General features: G+C 35.7%; 1 protein-coding gene across 11 annotated transcripts in view; it reads left to right on the top strand.

Annotated features, from left to right (window-relative positions):
* LOC124359042 overlaps positions 1-26154 on the top strand; it is a 178143-nt gene that overhangs the window by 41571 nt on the left and 110418 nt on the right. For 8 of the 11 annotated variants that reach the window (XR_006922096.1, XR_006922097.1, XM_046811436.1 and 5 more), the window contains exons 3-11: positions 4902-5047; positions 5605-5835; positions 8663-8773; positions 9950-10209; positions 12375-12526; positions 21366-21575; positions 22374-22574; positions 23208-23346; positions 25122-25244. Coding sequence is in view for 9 of the 11 variants with exons in the window: in XM_046811436.1 (XP_046667392.1) it covers positions 4902-5047; positions 5605-5835; positions 8663-8773; positions 9950-10209; positions 12375-12526; positions 21366-21575; positions 22374-22574; positions 23208-23346; positions 25122-25244 (1573 nt within the window). In the remaining 2 variants the exon portion in view is untranslated. The remainder of the gene's footprint in view (positions 1-4901; positions 5048-5604; positions 5836-8662; positions 8774-9949; positions 10210-12374; positions 12527-21365; positions 21576-22373; positions 22575-23207; positions 23347-25121; positions 25245-26154) is intronic. The other 3 variants (XM_046811428.1, XM_046811430.1, XM_046811435.1) reach the window with 2 other exon arrangements.

Genomic DNA, 26154 nt, shown 5'->3' with positions numbered 1-26154 from the left:
CATAAGTAATTGATGGAACCTACCACACAGCAATCTGTAGAATAGCAGCAGTTATCTAATGTGTTGGTCCATGAAAGAGATTATGTATGTCCCATAAGTAATTGATGGAACCTACCACACAGCAATCTGCAGAGTAGCAGCAGTTATCTAATGTGTTGGTCCATGAAAGAGATTATGTATGTCCCATAAGTAATTGATGGAACCTACCACACAGCAATCTGTAGAATAGCAGCAGTTATCTAATGTGTTGGTCCATGAAAGAGATTAAATATGTCCCCATAAGTAATTGATGGAACCTACCACACAGCAATCTGCAGAGTAGCAGCAGTTATCTAATGTGTTGGGTCCATGAAAGAGATTAAATATGTCCCATAAGTAATTGATGGAATCTACCACACAGCAATCTGCTGAGTAGCAGCAGTTATCTAATGTGTTGGTTCATGAAAGAGATTATGTGTGACCCGTAAGTAATTGATGGAACCTACCACACAGCAATCTGCAGAGTAGCAGCAGTTATCTAATGTGTTGGTCCATGAAAGAGATTATGTGTGACCCGTAAGTAATTGATGGAATCTACCACACAGCAATCTGCAGAGTAGCAGCAGTTATCTAATGTGTTGGTCCATGAAAGAGATTAAATATGTCCCATAAGTAATTGATGGAACCTACCACACAGCAATCTGCAGAGTAGCAGCAGTTATCTAATGTGTTGGTCCATGAAAGAGATTAATATGTCCCATAAGTAATTGATGGAATCTACCACACAGCAATCTGCTGAGTAGCAGCAGTTATCTAATGTGTTGGTCCATGAAAGAGATTATGTATGTCCCATAAGTAATTGATGGAACCTACCACACAGCAATCTGCAGAGTAGCAGCAGTTATCTAATGTGTTGGTCCATGAAAGAGATTATGTATGTCCCATAAGTAATTGATGGAATCTACCACACAGCAATCTGTAGAATAGCAGCAGTTATCTAATGTGTTGGTCCATGAAAGAGATTAAATATGTCCCATAAGTAATTGATGGAACCTACCACACAGCAATCTGCAGAGTAGCAGCAGTTATCTAATGTGTTGGTCCATGAAAGAGATTAAATATGTCCCATAAGTAATTGATGGAATCTACCACACAGCAATCTGCTGAGTAGCAGCAGTTATCTAATGTGTTGGTTCATGAAAGAGATTATGTGTGACCCGTAAGTAATTGATGGAACCTACCACACAGCAATCTGCAGAGTAGCAGCAGTTATCTAATGTGTTGGTCCATGAAAGAGATTATGTGTGACTTGTAAGTAATTGATGGAATCTACCACACAGCAATCTGCAGAGTAGCAGCAGTTATCTAATGTGTTGGTCCATGAAAGAGATTATGAGTGACTTGTAAGTAATTGATAGAATCTACCACACAGCAATCTGCAGAGTAGCAGCAGTTATCTAATGTGTTGGTCCATGAAAGAGATTATGTGTGACCCGTAAGTAATTGATGGAATCTACCACACAGCAATCTGCTGAGTAGCAGCAGTTATCTAATGTGTTGGTCCATGAAAGAGATTAAATATGTCCCATAAGTAATTGATGGAATCTACCACACAGCAATCTGCAGAGTAGCAGCAGTTATCTAATGTGTTGGTTCATGAAAGAGATTATGTGTGACCCGTAAGTAATTGATGGAATCTACCACACAGCAATCTGCAGAGTAGCAGCAGTTATCTAATGTGTTGGTCCATGAAAGAGATTATGTGTCCCATAAGTAATTGATGGAATCTACCACACAGCAATCTGCAGAGTAGCAGCAGTTATCTAATGTGTTGGTCCATGAAAGAGATTAAATATGTCCCATAAGTAATTGATGGAATCTACCACACAGCAATCTGCTGAGTAGCAGCAGTTATCTAATGTGTTGGTTCATGAAAGAGATTAAATATGTCCCATAAGTAATTGATGGAATCTACCACACAGCAATCTGCAGAGTAGCAGCAGTTATCTAATGTGTTGGTCCATGAAAGAGATTAAATATGTCCCATAAGTAATTGATGGAATCTACCACACAGCAATCTGCAGAGTAGCAGCCGTTATCTAATGTGTTGGTCCATGAAAGAGATTAAATATGTCCCATAAGTAATTGATGGAATCTACCACACAGCAATCTGCTGAGTAGCAGCAGTTATCTAATGTGTTGGTTCATGAAAGAGATTAAATATGTCCCATAAGTAATTGATGGAATCTACCACACAGCAATCTGCAGAGTAGCAGCAGTTATCTAATGTGTTGGTCCATGAAAGAGATTATGTATGTCCCATAAGTAATTGATGGAACCTACCACACAGCAATCTGCAGAGTAGCAGCAGTTATCTAATGTGTTGGTCCATGAAAGAGATTAAATATGTCCCATAAGTAATTGATGGAATCTACCACACAGCAATCTGCTGAGTAGCAGCAGTTATCTAATGTGTTGGTTCATGAAAGAGATTATGTGTGACCCGTAAGTAATTGATGGAATCTACCACACAGCAATCTGCAGAGTAGCAGCAGTTATCTAATGTGTTGGTCCATGAAAGAGATTAAATATGTCCCATAAGTAATTGATGGAATCTACCACACAGCAATCTGCAGAGTAGCAGCAGTTATCTAATGTGTTGGTCCATGAAAGAGATTATGTGTGACCCGTAAGTAATTGATGGAATCTACCACACAGCAATCTGCAGAGTAGCAGCAGTTATCTAATGTGTTGGTCCATGAAAGAGATTATGTGTGACCCGTAAGTAATTGATGGAATCTACCACACAGCAATCTGCAGAGTAGCAGCAGTTATCTAATGTGTTGGTCCATGAAAGAGATTATGCGTGTCCCTGCCCTTGGCCCATGTAAATCAACCATTAGCATCTCTGTGTTTGGTTGACTAACTTTCACTGTTTGCTCAACAGCCTTGTGTTTGCTGGCTTCGATATCCACCTCATCTTCAGAGAGTCCTTTTGATCAGCTGCACTAACACTGCACCTCTCTGACCCAAGCTTTTTTAAGACAAATGTCAGTGCCCTTATATCTATATACTTGTCATTTGTTGTAAATAGTGTTCATACACGAGTGATAAAACTTGGAATAGCTAAATATAGCGTTTACCTCCTATTTTAGATAATGTATTTTGTGTTTGTTTTCATTATTTTAAATTGATCAATTACCAATTGGATTAGGAGCATTTCTTTCTGATTATTTCAGGTCCCCTTGTCTAGTTTATCATTATTGAGCTTTTTCAAGAGAAATCAGTTTTACATCCTTTTATTTGTCTTTTCTCCCTTTTTACTTTGCTAAACCCCATATATATTTTTAAAACATGTTAGTTCATTATAAATAACTTTTATTCTTTCACTCATTTTGGTATCTTTTTAAGTTCCAAGATGATGGCTGACTTGTTAAAGTTTAAAAAGGGAATGGTTACCAGTATAAATTAAAATTTTGTTAAAATGCAAGGTTTGTCCTATTGATAAATAATTTATGCTGCAATCATTATTGACCTTATATAGCCTTGTTATTCCTAATTCAAACCTAAAGTCTGGTTCCTTAGAGTATGCAATCACGGCCCCCCCTCTTGTGTCACTTCTGGAAGGTAAAATATCAGTATTTCAGTAAAAATACAGTAAAAACCAAAACAGTATCAATATGACTGAGTGAACAATAAACATTATTAAGGTCCCAATAAGTCCTTCTCAGTCCCACTGTGCAAATGCTTGATAGAAGGATGCTAGAGGCTGGTACAAAGATTCCAGGATAGAACTAGTTTTGGGATCAACAGGTTAAAATGCAGCATTGCAAGTAACTGTGTAATAAAAGAATCTTGTTATATACTGTCAGGTCCTCTGTTACTCTGTTGTATTAGTTTATAATGTCAATCCAGGTAGATCACCACCAATGTGTCCATAGCAGTAAGCGTGATAAAATAATTGTTACATACTGTCAGGTTCTCTGTTACTCTGTTGTATTAGTTTATAATGTCAATCCAGGTAGATCACCACCAATGTGTCCATAGCAGTAAGCGTGATAAAATAATTGTTACATACTGTCAGGTTCCTCTGTTACTCTGTTGTATTAGTTTATAATGTCAATCCAGGTAGATCACCACCAATGTGTCCATAGCAGTAAGCGTGATAAAATAATTGTGAGCAATATCAATATCTTCCTGATAGTTCAAGCTTAAGGCTTAGCTATTAAATTTTTACGTTTCTGAAAGTACCTAAATGTTAATGTCTGTGAGTTGAGTAATAATTAACAAATTCTGTTAGGGCAGACAGTTCACAAAAAAGTATTTCATCCATTTTTTAAATTTAAATATTTACTTTTTCACATGTTTGATGAAGGCAGCCTTGCAGTCAAAAGACCCCACAAAATAATAAGTTTTAAGTATAGGCATAGTGATTACAATGAGAAACAAGTATAAGCTCTACATTCCACATTAATATAATTATTGTGGTCTTTATGTTCGCAAAACTCCACCAAATACATATAGTTCTTGTGTTTATTTATTCAGTATAGTTAAACTGTCCATGTACGAGTCTCGTATATAAAGACAATCTAATGCAGTCATTCAACAGTAAGACTATTTTCAGAAAAAAGTATTAACTGTGACAAGTGACTAATAATTAAAAGGTTATATATAAATAAAAGTGATGCCAAAGATTATTTTTGGTGATGAAACATTAAAACTTGTATATTAGGATTGTCATGGGTATGCAAATATGTTTTGTGACACAATAATGGAAATTGTCAGCATCAATATAATATTTTCATAATTATATTACATGGAAAATAGCTTTGTTCTACCAAATATTTAATATCAATTAGCATTGATTCGCTGTATGTTTTCTATGTTTGGCATAACACCTAACTGTTTAATATTGTTGACAGGCACTCCCCGGCTAGCAAGGCCTAGGAAAGACACTAACGGCACGAATGGACGAACAAACCGTTTTGGTTTCCGAAGCCCCACTGCACTCTCCAACAAGGTTGCAGACTCACAAAACAATATAAACAGCACAAAAGCTAATCTTAGGGTAAGCCAGACAATTTTGTATTTATAAATAATATGTTTTCACGGGTAATGTAGCTGTGTTGCAAAGAGTTGGTTCAATGGCAAAAATTTGTTAAGCTCCATGTCACATTCTGCTTAGTGCAGAATCAGAAATCTGATGCTGGTCCACATCTTTCTGAAGAAATCCATAAAAATTTGTCGGTGTTGGAAGATGTTCAGAACAAACTTTTTACATCATTTTGACATCATAGATGTTTAGTCTATAAAACCCTAGCCGTCCAGTGTAATCTAGATGAATAGGGATTCTCATCAAGTGCAGTGAATACCTCTTCATCTTGATTACACTGGATAGGTGCAGAGTAATCAGAATGAGTTCCTTTTAAGCATAGGTTTATCTGATGTTGATATGATGCAAAGAGTTCGATTTGAATGTCTTCATTGCCGAGTTTTCAGACAGATATGGAGTGGAGCTTAACACAATATTCGCAATATGTTCTTACTTCAGGCAGTTGAAGTTCTTGAATAAAAAACTAACACTTATAGTGCGGTAGAACTGATCAACTCCACCATGTCACACAGTTGGATGGACTGGTGAGCCAACACCCTGCGGAGGAAGGAGCCAAGCAGACATCCCAACTACCGCTGCCGAGGAGTCATCTGCCTCGCTTGCAGCAGTTTCCTGTACGCCTCGCCACCCCCGCCAACTACCACCCTCGCACCGCCTCCGCTGAGAAGAGTGCAAAGACAGCCGCCAACCATCACACAGCACGTCGCAGCCGCTCTGAGAACGGTGGTTCTTCTGCTTCCTCTGTAAGTCCATGATTATCTCCTTAAGTTTCAGAGTTTATTAGTTTTAGACTTTATTTGTGAATTCAGATGTTTCAGATCTGTTTTTGTTATATATTCTATATTTAAATGTAGTGAATTTTTAAAACCTAATGCAGGTTTAATTTGAGGAAAGTGAGTGACACTTTTAGTAATGTAATTTTTCTAGTAACAATCCAAATTGTGTTATTTTGGGATATATTCCCCAACCATTTAAAATAATGAAGCCTACGCTTTATTTGGAAATATTAACATTTAAATAGCACCAAAAAGCATTAATAAATAGCATTTTTTTAGTGGTCTTGATATAGATAGTTAGAAAGTGCCAAATATGTTTTGATATTTTTATCTAATCTATATTTCAGAGATGAGTAACCAACTGTTATCCTTAATAAGTCACTTAACCACTTTATTTTCTTCTCCTTATCATTATTAGTTGCAATGCTGTGTGCTGTTTACCTCATCTAATTTCACTGCTAGGAACTAAGATTGAAATAAAAACTGGGAAGTCCTAATTAATCAATAGTAACAAGTGAGAAGTTTTACATTTTTATGTGTAGTCGTGAACAAATACTTTTAAGATAAATGACATCTTTTAAAACTAAACCGTGATATAAAACAAACTAATGTTTTCTTAATTTGTCTGAATGATAAAATAGAAAGTGAATGGAGACTTTATTTCAATGATATTATTGTAATATACGAACTTCCAATGGATTGTTACCTCATATGAATACTTCATCTATTAGTTCAAAAGTATAATTAATGTTTGTAGATTTTCAAAAAGAATATTCTAGAAAGAAACATACTCAATAATGTTTTGAATTACAATTTTATTGATATAAAACTTAACTTGATAAAAAAAATTGATGACAATTTAAAATTTGAATAGTATCAAATTTACTACTTTGAGTAATAACAACTAAAATTACAAACAAACAAAATGATATAGAATTGTTAAAATTAAAATATTTTATAATTTATTTTGAAAAATAATTGTATTACTTCAGGCACTGAAAATTTAACTGCAGTTAATTCCAGAAACTGAACACTGTCGATATGTATTACATTAAAAACAGTGAACATTAATAGTTCTGTACAAATCAGTAGTTTTTACCTTTCTTTTTTTAAGGCGTATAGGAAATTGTAACACATTTTTTGAGTTAAACATTTGCAAACAATTTAAACATGTTTTCAGCCATATACTAGGTCTTATTTCATGGCGTGGAATAACTTTTTATACCTAGACAGATGAAGGGTCCATAGTGGTGCAAGAGCATGTGCTTTATTAATCAAATTACAGGGTGTATCAAATAGAATCATCCAATTTGGCATGTCTATATTTTGAACAGTAGTAAACATATACAATTACTAATTTTTTTGGCTGAAAGGGAAACAAAAAGTTTTTTTTCATACCTTTTCAAAGGTGTTCAATATGTCCACCTTTAGATACACGGCATATGTCTATGCGGTATTCAAATTCATCCCACACTGCAGCGAGCATGTCCTGAGTTACTGATTCCACTGCTGTTATAATGCGATTCCTCAGCTCATCCATTGTTGTTGGTAGCGGAGGCACATATACAGAGTCTTCGATGAAACCCCACAAGAAAAAATCACATATAGTAAGGTCCGGTGACCTTGGAGGCCAGAAATGTAAGGATGCGTCATTTTGCCCAGTGCGGCCGATCCACCGGTCACGAATTCTTTGATTTAAAAATTGCCGGACGCCAATCAAAGATGCCAATGTGGCGGTGCCCCGTCCTGTTGGTAAATGAAGTCGTTCGAATCAGTCTCCAATTGGGAGAAAAGATAATTCTCAAGCATATCGAGATATGTTATTCCTGTAACAGTGCTCTCAGCAAAGAAAAGTTGGACCGTACACCTTTTCCCGTGAAACCGCGCAAAACACATTAAATTTTGGAGAGTCTCTCTCACGTTGCACAATTTCAAGTGGTTTTTCTGTGCACCATATTCGAACGTTATGGCAGTTTACCTTTCCATTTAAATGGAATGTTGCCTCATCGCTAAACACTATGCACGATTCAAAATGTTCATCGTCCATCATCTTATCAAGAACGAAGTTAGAAAACTCCATGCGTCGTTCTTTGTCACCCTCACGAAGAGCAGAATCTGAAGTCTGTATCCTTTCAATCGTAATCGTCGACGCAACACATGCCAGACGAACAGGCGAACAGATTTCTGAGGGCTGCGTGTGAAACAATGGCGGACGCGCTCCACGTTTTCATCAGACACTCTGGGACGGCCCGGTAACTTGCCTTTACACAGACAACCTGTTTCTTGAAATTGTGCATACCATTGTCTAATGCTCTGTGATGTAGGAGGATCAACACCATACTTATTAAGAAAGTCACGCTGAACAGTTATTACACACTCACACTGCGCAAAACGTAGAACACAAAACACTTTTTGTGGTGAAGACGCCATTTTCACTAGAAATAAAGTAGGCGTTCACTGAAGCGCGCTGCTGCTACCTAGCGGGAACCATGTAAAACTTTAAAAGATACTCAACAGTACGTTGTTGGCGCATTTAGCTCAACAAACAGAATAGTTATGATTTTATTAAATCGGATGATTCTTTTTTATACACTCTGTATTCTAAAGTTATTACTAAGCACTTGATTTTTTGGACATTCTGTATGATTAAAATGCTAACAGAGATACAGGAACTCCACTTTGTGTAGATGTGAACCTGATGTTTCAAAGCTGATGAATATGAAAAATAATTATTTATCCTTTGTATAGAGACAAAGAGTTTGACAGATGAGTTGACTGTGTGTGCTTTGTGAAGGTGAATGATGCTGACTCGGGCGTTGGCAGCCAGAAGAGTGGAGGGGAAGCAGAGATCATAGAACAGTTGGAGTGTAGTCCATCCGCACGGAATAGGCTACGAGCTTCTCACGTATGTGTCATTAATTTATTTAACCTATATTCAAGTACAAAAAATATAAAACGATAATGTGCCATGTTTGATAAAAGGATGTAATGTTATTCCACCTCATCACAACATTTGATGAAATGAACGTTCACTTTTTTTCAACGTATATGTATGTTTAACGTTCATATATGCAGACATTCATTAACAATCTTAAAGCAAACATTAAACGTATATGTTAGTTTTTTAAACATGACAAGTATGTTTTTCTATATAAGAGTTTAGCATGGAATCTGTTATTCTGCACTTGTTCAATATTTGTTTTAGTAATTGATAAATTCAGTTCAAATATTAACGCATTGTTAATATAAAAAAATTAGTAAATAATTTATTATGGTTATAAATTAATTTATAAAGCTGTCAGCCTTGATTAAGTGCTTTATATCCCATCGCTTTTCAAAAGTTAAAAAAACTTATAAATTGGTTATTAAATTATTTATTGTTTGTAATAAATATAATTCTCTAAATTTTGGTTAAATTTGGAAAACGTTTAGTGTAAGAATTGTATTTTTTGTAAATTTTTAAAATGATTGTATCCATAGCAACAAACTTAGCCTTTCCTGTATTATTTGTGGTTTTAGCAATATATATAACAATTTTGCTTCAGAGATCCTGGATACCATTATATATTTGTTGAAACTAGATAAAATAAAGAATAAATTGGCTTTCTCAGATTCTAATATTTATAATAACCAAGGGCAGTCCCACCAAATTAAAAAAAAAATGTGGTCATTTATTTTTTAAACGGTTTATGCATAATGGTTTCACACCAATTATCTCCACATTTTCCTGAAAAAATGTATTACACACATGGATTTATATTAAAAATGTTTAAAGTACGGGTATAATACACTGTAAAATGATCTGCCATCTGTGGAATACATTACTAACAGTTTGAGGGTTAAATTTGTATTATTTTTTAACTGTGTAATTTATTTTATTGGTATATTTTTGTTATTACTAATACTGGTATATTAAGTTAGTAAAAATAAAAGTATAGCTAATGATACAATGTAGGATATATTTTAAAAGTAAAACTTAAAATTTCAATAATCACATAAAAAGATTATTAAGATGAGGTTTCAAGTACAGTTTGTAGTAAATATCTCAGTTTCAATGTTGCTATCATTTTTTTATTGACAGAAATCTCGTCCAATGGAAATGATCTTCCCCAATGGGCACGAAAAGAAGTTTGAGCTGAGAGATCTGCGAGACTCGATAGAGGTGACGGAGATAATGTCATTAGAGCTGCCGCCGCTACCTCTGGCCAAGCGACTGCCAGTGTCTGGAGGACTGGTGCGGGAGAGGGCCAGGGCCTACAATCGTCAGATCAGTCGAGACAGTGGCAGCTCGGAGGATGATGAGGGCATAGAGGACGGACCTGGAGAGGAAAAAGTGCACAGGTCAGGATTTGAGTATTTCTCAAGTAAAATAGTCCCATGACATTTTAATAATCTCTTGTTAGTACCCTGGTGGTACGAGTTCTGTTAGTAAGTATCCTACATCCTTTCGCTAGCCGATTATTAAGTGGCTGACTGATGGAAATAAAGGGAAGACGCTTTTGGGACCACCACCAGGAATTCATTGCAGTTCACCCAGTTAGTGAGTCACAACACTCTGTTTCGTATGTGCTTGTATCTATTTCACTGTGACTTGTCTTGAGCAAAGACTTTGCAGAAACTTTAAGACCATTCTGCTTCAGACTTACCATTTCTGTTAAACAAATTTTTAATTTGAGTGTATAGGTAATACTCCAATAAAATAGTGGTTTAGGCAGTTCAAGGATGTCTCATTTGAATGGAAATTGACCTTCAATGTGGCAAGCCTGCAACAATCAGAGATCAAGAAACACGGTTCATTTTGAAAGTGTTCATGTAAAATTTCATAAACTGCAGATTTTGAGATACCAAGACCTTCTTCCAAATCCTGTATAGTTAATCGACAGTTTTGTTGATTACCACACAAACGTGTTAAATGTTTGCAAGATTTTGATTGTATTGACTTGCCAGGTTACTCTGCACTCAAATGCGGCTCTAAAGTTGCTTAAGTCAATCTTCTATTTGAGTATGAGTCATGAACTCGACACCAAGTGTATCATAGAGATTACGGTACCTTTGAAGCAGAATGGTCAAATTTCTGGCAAAATCTTAGGCTGACTTTTTCTTCAAGACCGAAATGAGAAACAAGCGAATATAATATCATATGATGCAAAATATTGTGAATTACTGACTTGGTGGAGCGCATTGAACTCTGAGTTGTGGTCTCAGAAGGGTCCAACATTCACTCTCATAACCGATCTGAGATCGTTGGTCGTGTAATAATTGGCCAAAAAAGGTAGGTTGCATACTTTTTCAACAAACTTACTAGTTCCTATAAATGGCCAAGTGAGAAATGAAACATAAGAACTCTGCACTCTGAAACAAATTCCGTTGCTAAGTGAACATGCACAAGAAAACGACAATGTTATTGCATACCTTCTACATAGAGCTAGTCTCTATGAATGATGGGAGATCCTGATATGTGACCGTCTCCACAGTTTGTAAAATCCTCTAGACAGAAACTGCACATATTGCCTGAGTTCAGTAACAAACAGGTCATCACTACTTCTGCTGATCATATCGTGGTGACAGCAGCCGTCCTTGTGTAACTCTCCACAACTGTGTTGTGACACTTATACGACTACCTTGTGTTCTGTGGTAGTATGTCTTCCCAGTATAGTGTCCTGGTGTGATGCAGGTACAGACCTGTTGTTGGGTTTATTCTTTGTGGAGGTGCAAAATATTATTGTTCGTTGTCTGCTACATGCCTACTTGCACTGTTCAGCTTTTAAATCCTTTCTTAAAATAATGTTTAAACTCTTAAGTTGAAGAACATATGATAAATTTTTAAATTAGCTATACAGATCTGGAATATTATTTGGTTTTCAAATTCTTTGTCTGTGGAAAAATCACACAAGTTTTTTTAGTGTTGATGGCTGTCTATAACTACAATAATAAAACGTTTTAACTTGGTTTGTTATATTTTTTTAACTGCAATGTATTTGATGTTTGTACTATCAATATTTTGTTTTATGTACATGTTGGCATATGAGTTTTTAATTTTGAGTCTCAATAAATGATGGACTGACTTCTCCTGATCTTGAGAACCAATCAGAATCCAGCATTGTTCCCTCACTCTTCCTTCGCTACCCGCCGTCCGCCGTTGTTGTCACAGCGAGGTTGTGTCTATTACATCTAGTGGATATGTGACAAAAACAGAAGTTACTTTACAGTCTCCACATCTCTCAGCTTGCTGTTCTGACAAAAATAAAATTAATTATCTACTACCCGATTATGTTAACTTTTACCTTGTTAGCAATTTTCATTATGGAAAATATGGAGATATTAAAGGAAGCTAATGTTTTTTACCCTGTTTAAATTATTGTATCACCTATTAAACTTGTTGGTGTTGTCCATCCTTATGTGAGCAGATATTACCGATCGTCTTAAACATCTTAGACTGAAGTGTTTGAAAATTTGGTTCTGGAAGCATTACATCAATAATCTAAGGTTGATTTTTATTTTGACAGGGACCGAGTGCTGAGTGAGAAGGACGAGAAGGGGGTGTTAGGAGCTGGGGAGGAGGGAGCAGAGGGGGAGGGGGAGGACCTGTGGGGCCACGGGGAGGCGATGGTGGGGGAGGAAGACATGCCTTGTAGCCAGGACCTGGACTCTGACCAAGGTAAGCTCTCGGTTGTGTGTGACTCTGCTACTAACGGGGACTTGGGTGTCGCTTGGGCTTTGCTACTAACATCTCTTAAATACATGTCAACATTTCAGTACCTACTGAGTTCACTACGGAAGATAGAAAGGTCTTGCTCAATGCTATAATAACTCACATTTATAACATTAGTTTCAGGCAATGAAAGAATCACCCTACCGATCTCCCAAGTATGATATTTATGTATATAATGATTTTGGCTGTCAAACACATAGAATATGGAGTATATGGAATATGGTTCTACCAAGTTAATTTAAGTTTGGAAAAAAGATATCAGGGAAAATGGAGTTGTTGGGTGACTATTGCTGGATGTTTAAAAGAGATCTACCAAAAGCAAATGTACAAAATTTCTGTAAATTGTTACAAAATGTTATCTAAATATTTAAGTTTCACAAAAACCTTATGTAATAAAAACATTATTGCCATTTTCTTATTTAGTATAAAAAATACTGTAAAGTTCATATAGTAAAGCCTTTGGAACAAAACATTATTTTCATTTTCCACTGACCAGTTTACTAGGTCAGTCATACATTTCTACTTCCTTAGACCAGACTAATCATCATTTGTAGTAAACACTAACGTGCAAGTTTAGTTTGTGCCCTATAACATCAATTTAAATTAAATGACCATCTGTACTGTTGTAAGGAGCTTATGGTGCCTCTTTTTCATGACAATTTCGAATAAAACTATAATACAATCAACAAAAAAATACCTTTATACAACAAGACATTTTGCCACTTAACACATATTGTAATAGTAGACAGAACGATTTTGAATGTTTCCATGTTGAACTCAACCCTTTTCATTTGGTTGGTATCCATTTTAAACAGCTGCTTAGCTGCTATCTTAGTTATAATACACATTCCGGAAATAGAAAATAATGATATGAGTTATTAAGGACCTGACAGGGATGAGTCTTAGCAACGCCAAACTCTCGTCAGGACTTCTCAAAAGGTGTTGAGCTGTGGACTGATATTTTACACAAAGATTCAAAACACTCAAAACTTATTTACTGACACAATTGGTAGTGCCGATGGTCGACCCGGTCTAAGAGTTGGACTTGGGTCGGAGTGAGAGGTAGTGCAGGTTCGAATCCTGTCTGTGACCTTGCATTTTTTATCAGTACCTTGTACTGTATGGACTCCCGCTTATTCTGTTTGATAAGATCCTCGCACACTCCAGTGGCCCATGAGGACAGGCAGAATAAGGCATAAAAGGAGATTAAAAAAAAATCCGTTGGCTTCTCCTTTAAAAAAATCCGTATTTGAATTCTCGTGAATAACCGTTCACTGTTGTCAGTGTGGGTTGTGTTAATGTTTGTCACAAAACAATGTTCACTATTAATTCTATGAGACTCACCTGTGCTTTCCCACTGCTGCAATACTCTTTTTACAACAGTGGACTTACTCCACATATTGGTTGGTTTTCGGCTCATTCATTTCATTCACTAGGAAATTAAGTAATTTGGAATATATTCAAATCAGTATTTAATTGTTAATTTATTACACTTAGTTAACCATTACCAATGTCTCACAACACGACACACATGCTCATCAAATTTAGATCCTCGAGTTGCAGTTCAAATCAAATAAAAATTTGGAATTCAAATTGTTACTTTGTTATACTAGATATATTTCAGTACAGTCAATCACCGTTATATAAAATTCCACAAATCAGATCTCAATATCACATGTAGAGTAATAGAAGGAATACAACACATGCTTCCATTACGGTGTCTGAATAAGGAAGAAGGAATCAGGCCGAGATCTTTCTCACAACATGGTGGCTTACACAACAGGGTTCACAAACCGGAAATGGAGGGAAACTGGCAGATTAAATCAAATCATTATTTAATCACATATGCATTGAGTACAGTGTTGAGTCAAGATAACAAGTTTTAAGTAAGGTTTTCAATAATCAAAGTAAATAATAAGTCCAGTAGTGTTGTATTGGCTCCTCCAGTCCAGGAACTCCTTGATTGTGTATATGGATCGGCCAAGGAGTTGTTAATGCAGTCTTCAGGTTCTTCTTAGATAATTTCTGTAGGGCATGTGGCAGCCGGTTGAAGAAGACAGCATCACAGTAGGAAGGCTTCTTTTCATAGAGGCAGCTCTTTAACCTCCAAACCCAAACCAATATGTTCGACTTGAATGACAAACATCCTCCTTGTATTTGTTTTCAATTTCCGCTTACCTTTCTCGGCACGAACTGTTCTAATTTATATTTAACCAATATTGATCCGTTACAACTACACAAGGAATGTTTGGCGCCCAGTTTCACACAAGCTGATCAAAGACCTCCTGAAGACTGTAGAAAGCCTTGTCAACTGGGTCTTTTAAATGGGTCAGAATGCTAATACTTTTGTTGCAGAAGTGAAATACAGTTTCGGTCCCAAGTAAAAAATAGACATTTAAATTCAGTTAGCCTGAATCTGTCCTCGTCAAAACCATTATTTGTGTCTAGTGTGATAGCTTAGTCATGAGCAAGAACAGAAATACTTGTAAAAACAAAAACCATTGTATGATAGAAAAGGAGGCGAACCAGTGTGAGGAATCCACTTGATTGAAAAAGCTCCCTGCAGCTGTGATGATGCCTGAGACACCAGACAATCCTCAAAGTCCTCTTCTGTTGGCATAAAATTCTATTAAACAATACAACATTGGTGAGGTTCTACAATAGCACAAAAGTCAATGACATACCAGAGCCTTAATTGAAATAAGCCAATGTAACCCAATTTGAGAACATCTTTGGATAAGAAAAAGGAGAGGCAACTCAGGGCAAATTTTGTGGAATTCAGCTGCTTAAAAAGATTGTTTACATGAAAGTACCACTTCAGATTGGAATCAATGTAACTCCAAGAAATTTAGTTGGAGATCAGAAATCAAGCCAGTGGTTATTAAGATAAAATAGTGGAGATATATTTTAAATTCCTTGCATGGAATTCAATAATATAGGTTTTTGATGGATTCAGGAAGAGTTTATTTGTAGACAGGTGCTAGGAAAGAGTATCATGATCAATGTATGCAGAAAAATCACTATCTAAAATAAATCAGTTCTACAAATGCAAGATCGAGTTCAGTGATAGTATATAACTGTCTATGGGATTTCAATGAGCATTAGCATCTCAATTTTGCCAGTATTGAACAAAATTTTTGAAAATCTTTTTGTCATAAAAATGCTTCACTTTTTGGACAAATACAGTCAGCTCTCAAATGAACAATTTGGATTCAGAAAGGGCAAATCAACAACTTACGCAGTAGTGAGTCTTGTTGATATGATTGTAGAGGGAATAGAATGTTGGAACCACACAATGAGTGTGTTCTTAGACTTGTCCAAAGCATTCGACTGCATTGACCATAGCATACTGCTCGACAGACTTGGGTCCCATGGCATCAGAGGTGTGCCCCTTAAATGGCTTAGCTCATTTCTAAGTCATACATCCCAAGTTGTCCAAATATCAAATCAATCGTCAAAACCAATAGAACTGAGTTACGGTGCTCCCTAGGGATCCATTCTCAGTCCTGTGCTTTCCTGCTTTATGTCAATGACATAGGATCATCACTTCTGCATGGAGGACTAGTATACTGCACTAGATGATATGACTCTCTGTTTAATGCAATATCAAGTGAAGTGTTGGAATAACAGGCCTATGTTGACACCAATAACTGTGTACTTCCAAAGCTTCAATCTCACAACAAACACCTCAAAATCCAACGTTTTAAATTTTGCTTTGCGCGATGTAGGCAACAAAATTGTGGACCTGCCGTCTTGTTAGCTAATTCCACATTGAAAGAACCCTCTCTTTAAAATTCCTAGGAATACACCTTGATCGAGGGTTGACTTGGAATGAGCACATCAATCATGTTTGCGCAAAACTTTTTCCTCAGGCATTTATGTCTTGAGATCCTTAGCAAAATACTGCCAAGTCAGGTACTGATAACGGCATATTATGGCTTAATTTACCCCCATTTGTCCTACGTAGTGGTTCTGTGGGGAGTGTAGGCAAGCTCTCATATTCAGAGAGCATTCAAACTCCAAAAAAAAGTTATTCGAATAATTGCAAAAATAACATTCAGAGTCGTGCAGGCAAGCTTTTAAGGAAATGCAGCTGTTAACTCTCCTGTGTCTGTACATTTTTGAAACCACTTTGTTTTGTATGTATAAGTGTGCTTTGACCAGAGGCTGTGATATACATATGCATGAGACACGAGGTAGAGAACTACTACGAACTGCGAGACACAGAACAGTGGTTTTTGAACACCTGCCCTTGCAGGCAGGTGTTAATTTTATTAACAGACTGCCAAATTCAATAAAAAATTCCCTACGCCCAAGGCGTTCAAAATGCGCCTTAAACACCTTTTGGTGTCTTAAGCATTTTATAATGCAGGGGAGCTTTTAGCATTTAACTGGGAGAACGCTTAATTACACAACTAATTCTGCTGTTGAAAGTGAGTTATATTGGCGAAGGATGAAAGGTGCTTAATTGTAAAATTGTATGTGTGAATGAGAATTTTGTTGTATAAATGTAAGAAATTTGAGATTAAAATCTGTGCATTTGCTATACAATGTGCTGTTGTCGCTGCAATAAAAATGATTTGATTTCATTAGTGAAGCAGGAAAATATTTCAATATAAAATTGAGAAATGAGCTTGAAATTTAGACAACACTGAATTTCTACATAGGCGAAATTTATTTTTATAACAGTGAATATCTTCATGCATTTTGGCTTAGCGGTAGCAAATTATGTCACTAAAAGGAATATATTGCAGCCTTTGTCAGAGATTATGACAGGATGGGCATAATGCAGATTCCTATACAGCCTTTGCCATAGTTTATGACAGGATAGGCATAATGCAGACCCCTAATGCAACATTTGCCAGAAGTATGACAAGTTGGGCACATTCCTATGTAGCCTTTGCCTGAGGTTATGACAGGGTTGGCACAATACAGACCCCTGAGCAAACTTTGCCAGAGATATGACAGGATGAGCACAATACAGACCTCTGTGCAGCCTTTGCCAGAGGTTATGACAGGATGAGCACAATACAGGCCCCTGTGCATCATTTGCTGGAGGTTTCTACTATCTAAGTATAGCAATATTTGGGCTATTCTCATAAGTGGTAACCAGTATAGGGCTTTCAAAGTTTGGGTTGTTCCAGAAATGTTGTACTATACTCAGAGATAAGTGAGGATCAGGTGGTTCAGTGTCAGAAAGACTCAAGAGGCCATGTCTTGTGAATATAGATCTACTGAATCTTGTAGCCTGTGAACAAATAGGTCTATTTCACCTTCTTTAGTTCACATGGTTGCCTCAAGGAAAGGTAATTGTGTATTCTCTGAAAAGGCAAGAAATTGGAGCCGAACCTGTGAAGAATTCCAGAGGATGGTTATGTAGCAGATTTAATTGTAGGATAATTTCTTGTAATAGCCTTTGTACTTAAAAACAACATAATACAATTTTATTATTTATAATATAGTTTTTTATTGAAAAATGCAATACTTTTAAAGTATGATTAAATGAAATATTGCTATAATGATATTACATCGAACTATATTAATATAGTTAATTCTCTTACCAATACTAAGGCACATTTAGTAAGCCTACTGGGTGTATGTATGAATAAAAGAATGCAGATTTCCACTTACGATATCTCTCATAAGGAATCAGAAAATCACCTTTAAATGAAAGTTTTTATATATTCTTTCATATTGATGTATTGTACCTGGAATAATAACTTAAATATAAACCCAATTAAAACATAAATATGTACATTAGAAAATTGATATGGTTGAAGTAATAATGTTTATAAAAGATATAAAACCTTGTAAAATCCCAGATCACATGGGGTCCAGTAGTAAAATGAGATGTAGTAAAAATATATTTAGCTTTATGAGTTTGGTTGCTGTAGGCATGGTAAGACTGCAGTAGAGCATTATATGACTCACCCTGTTATTGATTTGTGGGGTGAGTCAGTACAAGGTTCAGTGGCAGACTGAGTGTGGTGCCATGTAGTCTGTCTGTCTGTCTGCCAGTCACCATGTGAATACTAGCTCCTTACCTGTCTGTGTTCACAATGTTGCCATGCCAACAGTAAGACTGCAGTAGAGCATTATATGACTCACCCTGTTATTGATTTGTGGGGTGAGTCAGTACAAGGTTCAGTGGCAGAATGAGTGTGGTGCCATGTAGTCTGTCTGTCTGTCTGCCAGTCACCATGTGAGTACTAGCTCCTTACCTGTCTGTGTTCACAATGTTGCCATGCCAACAGTAAGACTGCAGTAGAGCATTATATGACTCACCCTGTTATTGATTTGTGGGTTGAGTCAGTACAAGGTTCAGTGGCAGACTGAGTGTGGTGTCTGTAGTCTGTCTGTCTGTCTGCCAGTCACCATGTGAGTACTAGCTCCTTACCTGTCTGTGTTCACAATGTTGCCATGCCAACAGTAAGACTGCAGTGGAGCATTGTCTGACTCACCCTGTTATTGATTTGTGGGGTGAGTCAGTACAAGGTTCAGTGGCAGACTGAGTGTGGTGCCATGTAGTCTGTCTGTCTGCCAGTCGCCATGTGAGTACTAGCTCCTTACCTGTCTGTGTTCACAATGTTGCCATGCCAACAGTAAGACTGACATGTGATACCCTAACATATTTTAAAGTTTATTTTTATTCTTAAATTCATTCTTTCCTTTAAATGATATGGGAAAGTCAAAACATTAATGCAGTTAAAATATGTCATCTGTGATCTACTATTCAATTAAAATTATTTATTTATTATTGGTGTTTATTTTATATTTAATAAGAAACATGTCATTTAACAATACACATTACACACATACTTTCTCTTGTAGTCTACCAAATGGCTAAAATCGTGTCTGTTTTCAAAAAAGGCGATCCAAAGATAGCGTATAACTATCGACCAATTTCAATTTTACCCGTTTTTAGTAAAATTTTTGAAAAACTTTCTGGACCGATTTCTTAATTTTTTGAAAAATACAAAATGTTTTCTGATCAACAATTTGGTTTCAGACCAGGAAAATCAAGTTTTTGAGCAATCATACAACTTGTAGATTTTATTCTGGAAGTCTTTGAGACTCATTAAAGAAGTCTTTCTTGATCTCTCAAAAGCATTTGATACTGTTAATCATGATATATTGCTACACAAGCTGGAAGGCTGTGGTGTACAGAGGACAGCACACCAGTGGCTCCACTCATACTTGAGCAGCAGAAGTCAATGTGTTCAGGTCCAGAATGCAGTATCAAGTAGTATTAGAATATACCAAGGAGTCCCACAGGGATCTATCTTGGGTCCTTTACTTTTCTTGATTTATGTGAATAACATCTATGCATAAGCCTTATATGGGAAAATCATTCAATACACAGATGACACGACTCTCTGTTTCCGGGCTGATTCTCTGATTTCTCTGGAGATCCTAACTTTCATTGATCTTAATTCCTATATTCAAAATTTTCTGGTAAATAATCTCAAAACTAATCATAAAAAGACAAATTACATCAACTTCTTTTTACGTGGGTTGAATACTTATAAAACTCCAACAGTAATGGTGGATAATATTGTTCTGAAAGAAACTGATTCTGCTAAATTTCTAGGAATACACCTAGATAAAGGGTCAACCTGGAAAGTTCACATTGAAAGTGTATGTGCTAAGTTGGCAACCTGAATTTTTGTCCTTCGAAATTTATCAAAGCTTTGTAGGTCTGATGGCTTACTATGGATTTATATTTCCATACCTGTTGTATGGAATTTCTCTGTGGGGCAGTTGTGCCATATCAAACTTGGAAAGGGTATTCAGACTGCAAAAAAACTGACTGCTTTTTACTCAGTTGCCGAGTTTATGGAGCACACTTGGCATTGATATTCGCGGCGGTGTTGCAATCCTGGGGGTTGATCCCATGATTTTCGTTCCTTTGTATCCATATGAATGTGTGCATGTGTGCAGCTGTATGGAAAGTTGAGTGAATGGATTTAGTTTTTAAGATAAATAGTGCTAAAAATTTGTATTATTAACTATTGCAATACAATGTAATATATATTTTCTTGTTCTATTCTATTCTAAGTGTACACCTTCATTATTATGCTCCTCAAAGATACAAGCTATAAGTGAATGAAGCCGACATTATCAGAGAAGTTTCTACTTCATCTCCTTTCTTGATTATCACTTCCCAAGTGGCTGGGTTCATTTTGCCGCTTCAATAAATCGTTAATTTCCCTCCTGTCTAAGTTTTAAATCATGCTCCATTTCCTCCTGAGCTGCTAGGCGATAGGGTAGATATATATATTACTTACTTAACTATAAAGGTCAGTTAGTTACCATTGCCTAATGGGCTATTAACAAATGTAATATTATCTATTAAAAGAATCACAGCTTATTTACACATTGTATCATTACATAGTTCATATATGCTCCAATTCAGTGTTTTTCATCTCATAGGGCGATTGTTATGTCGATTTCACTGCCTGTAGTGTACATAGCCTAATTAATTGTGTTTAATTGAGTACATAATTGAGAAATTATTCACTGTTTATAAAATGTTAGTCCGTAACACCCAAAAAATTGAAGACCTTAGTTATTTAATTCTTTGGTTTAGTTTTAACCAAGATTAAGTAAGTGAGTATACCTGGGTGGTTTATATGGAACCAACTGAAGGGAATGAGGAATGAAATTATATTTGATATTAAATACGTATAGTATGAACTGTTGCAACAAATGTAGGTTTATGTGTGCACTAACTGCTAGTATCGCTTGAGCTTGTGTGTTTGTATCGCTTGCGCTAACCCCACAGGCTGTCGTGCTATGACTCCGCCACTGCGCTCCGTGCTGCTCTCTATCGAGGACCACTCGTTCGCTGCTCTCGCTGCGATGTCCACGTCCACCATGCTGGAGGACGAGAGCTATCCGGAGCTTCCGGACTTCCAAAACAGCCTCAGTCTCACGTGCACCTCCACCGTCACTTCCCCAAACTCTGTCCAGTCTCAGCCAGCGGAGAAAAAGAGTAAGAGTCGGAAAATACTCTTACCTCCTATTTCATTTCTTCTTCCTTTCATTTCTTAAAAAGTGGATTTTTGTGAAAAGGTTTATTTTTGTTACATTTGTCTTGCTCTGTTTCACGTTTTACGCTTGCATGTGTATGTGCACGCTTTATATTACTAATGGCCTGTACGTGTTTTAAGTTTATAATTAGTTTTGTATCAAACTGTTTTGTTTAGAAAAACAATTGATTAAATTTTAATTCCAACAATGATTATACTTTTTCGCTTACCATTTGTTATTCAACGTCTTAGAAAAGTATTATTTCCAAGATGTTTACTTTCTAAATAGATTTATCCAAAATCTCATAATGTTGTTTCCATAATACTCAAAAGTGGCTATGAATAGTAAGTTTTAAATTTATGACTTCTTTTGTACACTCTAAAATAACATTTTAAAATGATTTACCTAGAAGTTTTCAAAAAATGTTCACTATAACATACACACACGTTGTTAGAAACTATGGTAAAACATTCTACTCATACAAAACAAATTAATCCCAATACAAACAATAATTTTTAATTGAAAAAATGTCAATTAATTTGGGGTACATTCAGTTAATAAAAAAATTTAAGTTTAATATGGTAGCCAATTTTACAAATTCTAAACTTTCTAAAAGTATCAGACAACAGCAGGATGTGTGAGTGAAGACAAACTGCACATTACACCTCCATGTTGACTTTTGTAATTCCTCCCATTTGATTACACTTCCATATGTGATAATGGGGCACTGTAATGTCAACTCGGGTCATGTCTGCAACAGATTCAGAAGACAGTCCCGGTAGCCCAGGGACTCCGACGCACACCTCCAACTCCCTCAGTTTCTCTTCCGATATCCGTGACCGAGACTTCATCGATGACGAGATCTGTGACCAGCCTGGCCTTGTGTGCGACAATCTTACAGCCAACTCCTCAGGCAATACCTTAGTTCCTGATGATGCTTCGCCCAGGATCAACAAACCATGTAAGCCAATAAATCTATATCAGTTAGCAGAGAAAATTGTTTATCATTTGCACGATTTACTGAATTGTTATTGTTTGTATAGCTGTTGATACGAGATGTGAGTAAATTGATGCAGGGCGTGTACAAACAGCGAGGCGAGTAATGATGTAGTACAAGTTTATTTTTTAATTATAATATTTACTACAGTTTTTCATAACAAACAACTGCAGTTTATACCATGTACACAGTTCAACAAATTGCAATTAAAACAGTAATGACTTGTGACACCAAGTTAACAGTTGCCGGTGCATTACACTACTGCGTTATAAGATGTGTATGGTAGTGAAATCTAACAATTCTATTTCTTACTTTTTAGTGGACTTAAATTGAGCATACATGTCATCTTCAACAGTGATTCTTTTTACATATATCAAACAGGCAGGTCTTCTAAAACGTAAATCAGGCACTGTTTCAAAGTATGGTCGTATTGAAGGTGTGAAGAACATACCTCCACGGTAAATATGCTTCTTACTGAGCCATTAATGTGCAGTAGAGTCACTTGAATAGAGAGGAGGAGTGAGTTCCACTGTGTGCAGTTTGCTCTACATCCTGTTGGACATTATTCTGCAGCTGTATATCACGATGTTGTTACAGTAAACGCGATAGTCACCCTGACCGTGGACTGCGGGTCTGCGCGGCACAGTTCTGTCGGGACTCTGTCGCCATGTGAGAGTATCGCCTCCGATGACCTCATCATGGACTTTGACCTCAGTGCTGTCGATGATGATCACAGGTGTGTATTTAATCATGGTCAAATTTCAATTATGTTTCCAATAGTGGTTAACTATCAAGTGAGATAGTGTGACACATATTAGTTTTTGTAAGTCAAATACAACAATTTTTAAACATACAAAATTATAAATATTGTCTGAAGCAAATAATTACAACTTTTTTGAAAAAATTCCATTTGGTTGTTTAAAAGTCTTTGATTATAATGACTAATATGATAAAGAAGTTTTATTGCCACAAATGAGAAAAAAAAGTGAATTATGTCACAAAATCTTGAACATTTCTACGTAAATTTTTTTTGAGGTACTGTTTTGCTAATCCAAGCTATTTGAAACCCTTTTAGGGTTAAAAAATGCTTGAATTAACTACAATATTGGGATTGTGCTCAAATAAATAATAAGTAATAGTTATTAAGTTCAAAATAACAAAAATTATTCAGAAAAAAATCTTTTGGTTAATTTTTGAACTACACAAAGACTTTTTACTGGTTCATTACCATATTTTTTCCAGGGCAAAATCAGTTTTGAACAATACAAATTTAGTTATTTTGAATGTTATTTTTAAGCTATCCTTATTTGATCTTTGGTTATAGAGTAGAGATGGATCAGGGAGCAGACATAGTTCTTATTGTCTTGTTGAGAGAGCTGTGTTATTTGTCATCAAAGCAATATTATTAGAATTATTCATGAATATTAAAATATAGCATTATTTTGAAATTTGTATTTGCAGAATGTAAAACATGTATCATTTTCAAAATTATTTTGAAAGTTTATTTTTGATTTATTTATGGTAATAAATTATTAATTTCGGTGGAACAAACATTTTAGTTAGGCACATTTGATTTTTATATAACAATGAAACTTAAATAACCTTTTTTCATGTATTACATTACTTTAAATTTAAAAACATTAATAGTGTTACTTTATTTTTAATGGCAATTTTAAATCCAATCCACGTTGTCTAGGAATAACTTAAGCAAGAAATAAAAACTCAAAATTAGGATCCAAAGAACAATTTTATTTTTATAAAAGACATTGGCAGATATCGTAACTGCCAGGTTCACTGCTTCTTGAGGGTCCAGATTCAGTTTTGGCCAAACTGGATTTGGATCAGATGTAAATAAATATCGTAGCTCATTTATTGTAGGTTTTTTTTGTAATTTTATTCTGTCCAGTCAAATTTTTATTTTTTTGTTGTATACAAAATCACTGTATTTATTATCAGATCAAATCCAACTTTGTTCTTTTTATTCTTTTAATTCCTACTGTATTACACAACAATTAGACGTATTTGAAAGTTATAGTATTTATTTTATCCTATTGTAAGATCTTCAAACAAAGCCTGAAAATGTTTCAAACTAGGTAAAGAACTATACACGTTTATGGATATAAATACTTAAGTTTCTGACACATACCTGAAATTTGACTGGTAAATTTTCTACTAGGGTTAGTACACCAGGAAGGGTTTTAAATACTCATCCTTACATTTTAATTAAAGTGTGAATTACACATTCGTATTTTTTTGAAAATTGACTTTTGACTCTTTTTTTAAACATTTTAGCCAAATTCATGTAGCCCAACCTTACTTACACAATAACACGTATCATACCAGGTCTGTACTGCATTATCAGTGTTAAACGTACCATACTGTAATATTAAGTATTTACTACTTTATGATTCTTTTTGACATGTTTTTTTTTTAACATATTTTCATGTTTGTTGTTTTTTCCAATGTGTAGAGAAGTTCAGTAGATGACACCATTATAATACTATCGTACAGATACTTTTACAGGCTGGACACCAGCAGCCTGGACCTGGCTCTGACAGATGGTGAGGCGGAGGGGGAGGAGGGGGGAGACCTGACGCTACAGGAACGTTCCACACTGCTCTCCGCCAGGCCTGAGTAAGTACCTTTGACTTCTACAGTAAAACATCTCTTTATTACCTTAAAATTAAAAATAACAAAACTACGGTTCTCTGCACAAATCCATGGCTTCAGTTGACTTGTTGATTTTGTAATGGATGAGAAGATACAGAAGATCTCGAGTGGTGGACTTCACAACCAACATCCTCAGTTGTACTTAAACTGATTGTACAATATATTTGCTTCTTTTCTCATACAGACTGTTTCTGTATAATATGCTAATTTACTTTGGTTGATAGTGCTGCTTGAGATATGTTTGAAGTTTCTCACATCTCTTAGTTATTGGATGATATTTTATACTTATCAAAGCTTAAATGAATTGTACCATGTTTCACTTAAAAATTTTTCTTTTTAAAATCAATTACTTACCTGTATAATTAATACATTAATTTTAATTCCGTTTCCATTATAATATCTACAGCTAAAATGTAGCTGTCACTATACTTTCATCACTTATGCCGTTGTACGAGAACTAGATATTTTTCTAAGCATGACAGGATAATAATGTAACGAACGTGAGTTTAGTGTATGCTTATACATTTCTAAACATACTCTATTTCATGAGTGATAGAGCATAAGTACTTAAAATTAGAACCTAATGTTTAAGTAAGTTCCTGATGTGGTGAGAATTTTAAAAAACTGTAGCTGTGAACTCTAATTATTGAATGTTGCTGTCATGTGTTTGAGATGAACATTGATTGATTGATTGAGATGAGATCATTTGGTTACTGAGACCCCAAGATGATGGATTATAACAATAATCATAATAATAATAAGCTCTCTTGGCCAATTAAGTCACCCTCATGTATCCAATGTTAAAAGTCATCGAACCTCTGTATTATTTATTGGCTGGCTCCACAAACCAGGCATTTGTAGACTTGTTGGCCTA

This window comes from Homalodisca vitripennis, chromosome 4 (genome assembly GCF_021130785.1).
Source record: "Homalodisca vitripennis isolate AUS2020 chromosome 4, UT_GWSS_2.1, whole genome shotgun sequence".
Lineage (NCBI taxonomy): Eukaryota > Metazoa > Arthropoda > Insecta > Hemiptera > Cicadellidae > Homalodisca > Homalodisca vitripennis.
The sequence above is the reverse complement of the archived record's forward strand: the minus strand, read 5'-3'. Positions and strand labels throughout refer to the sequence as shown.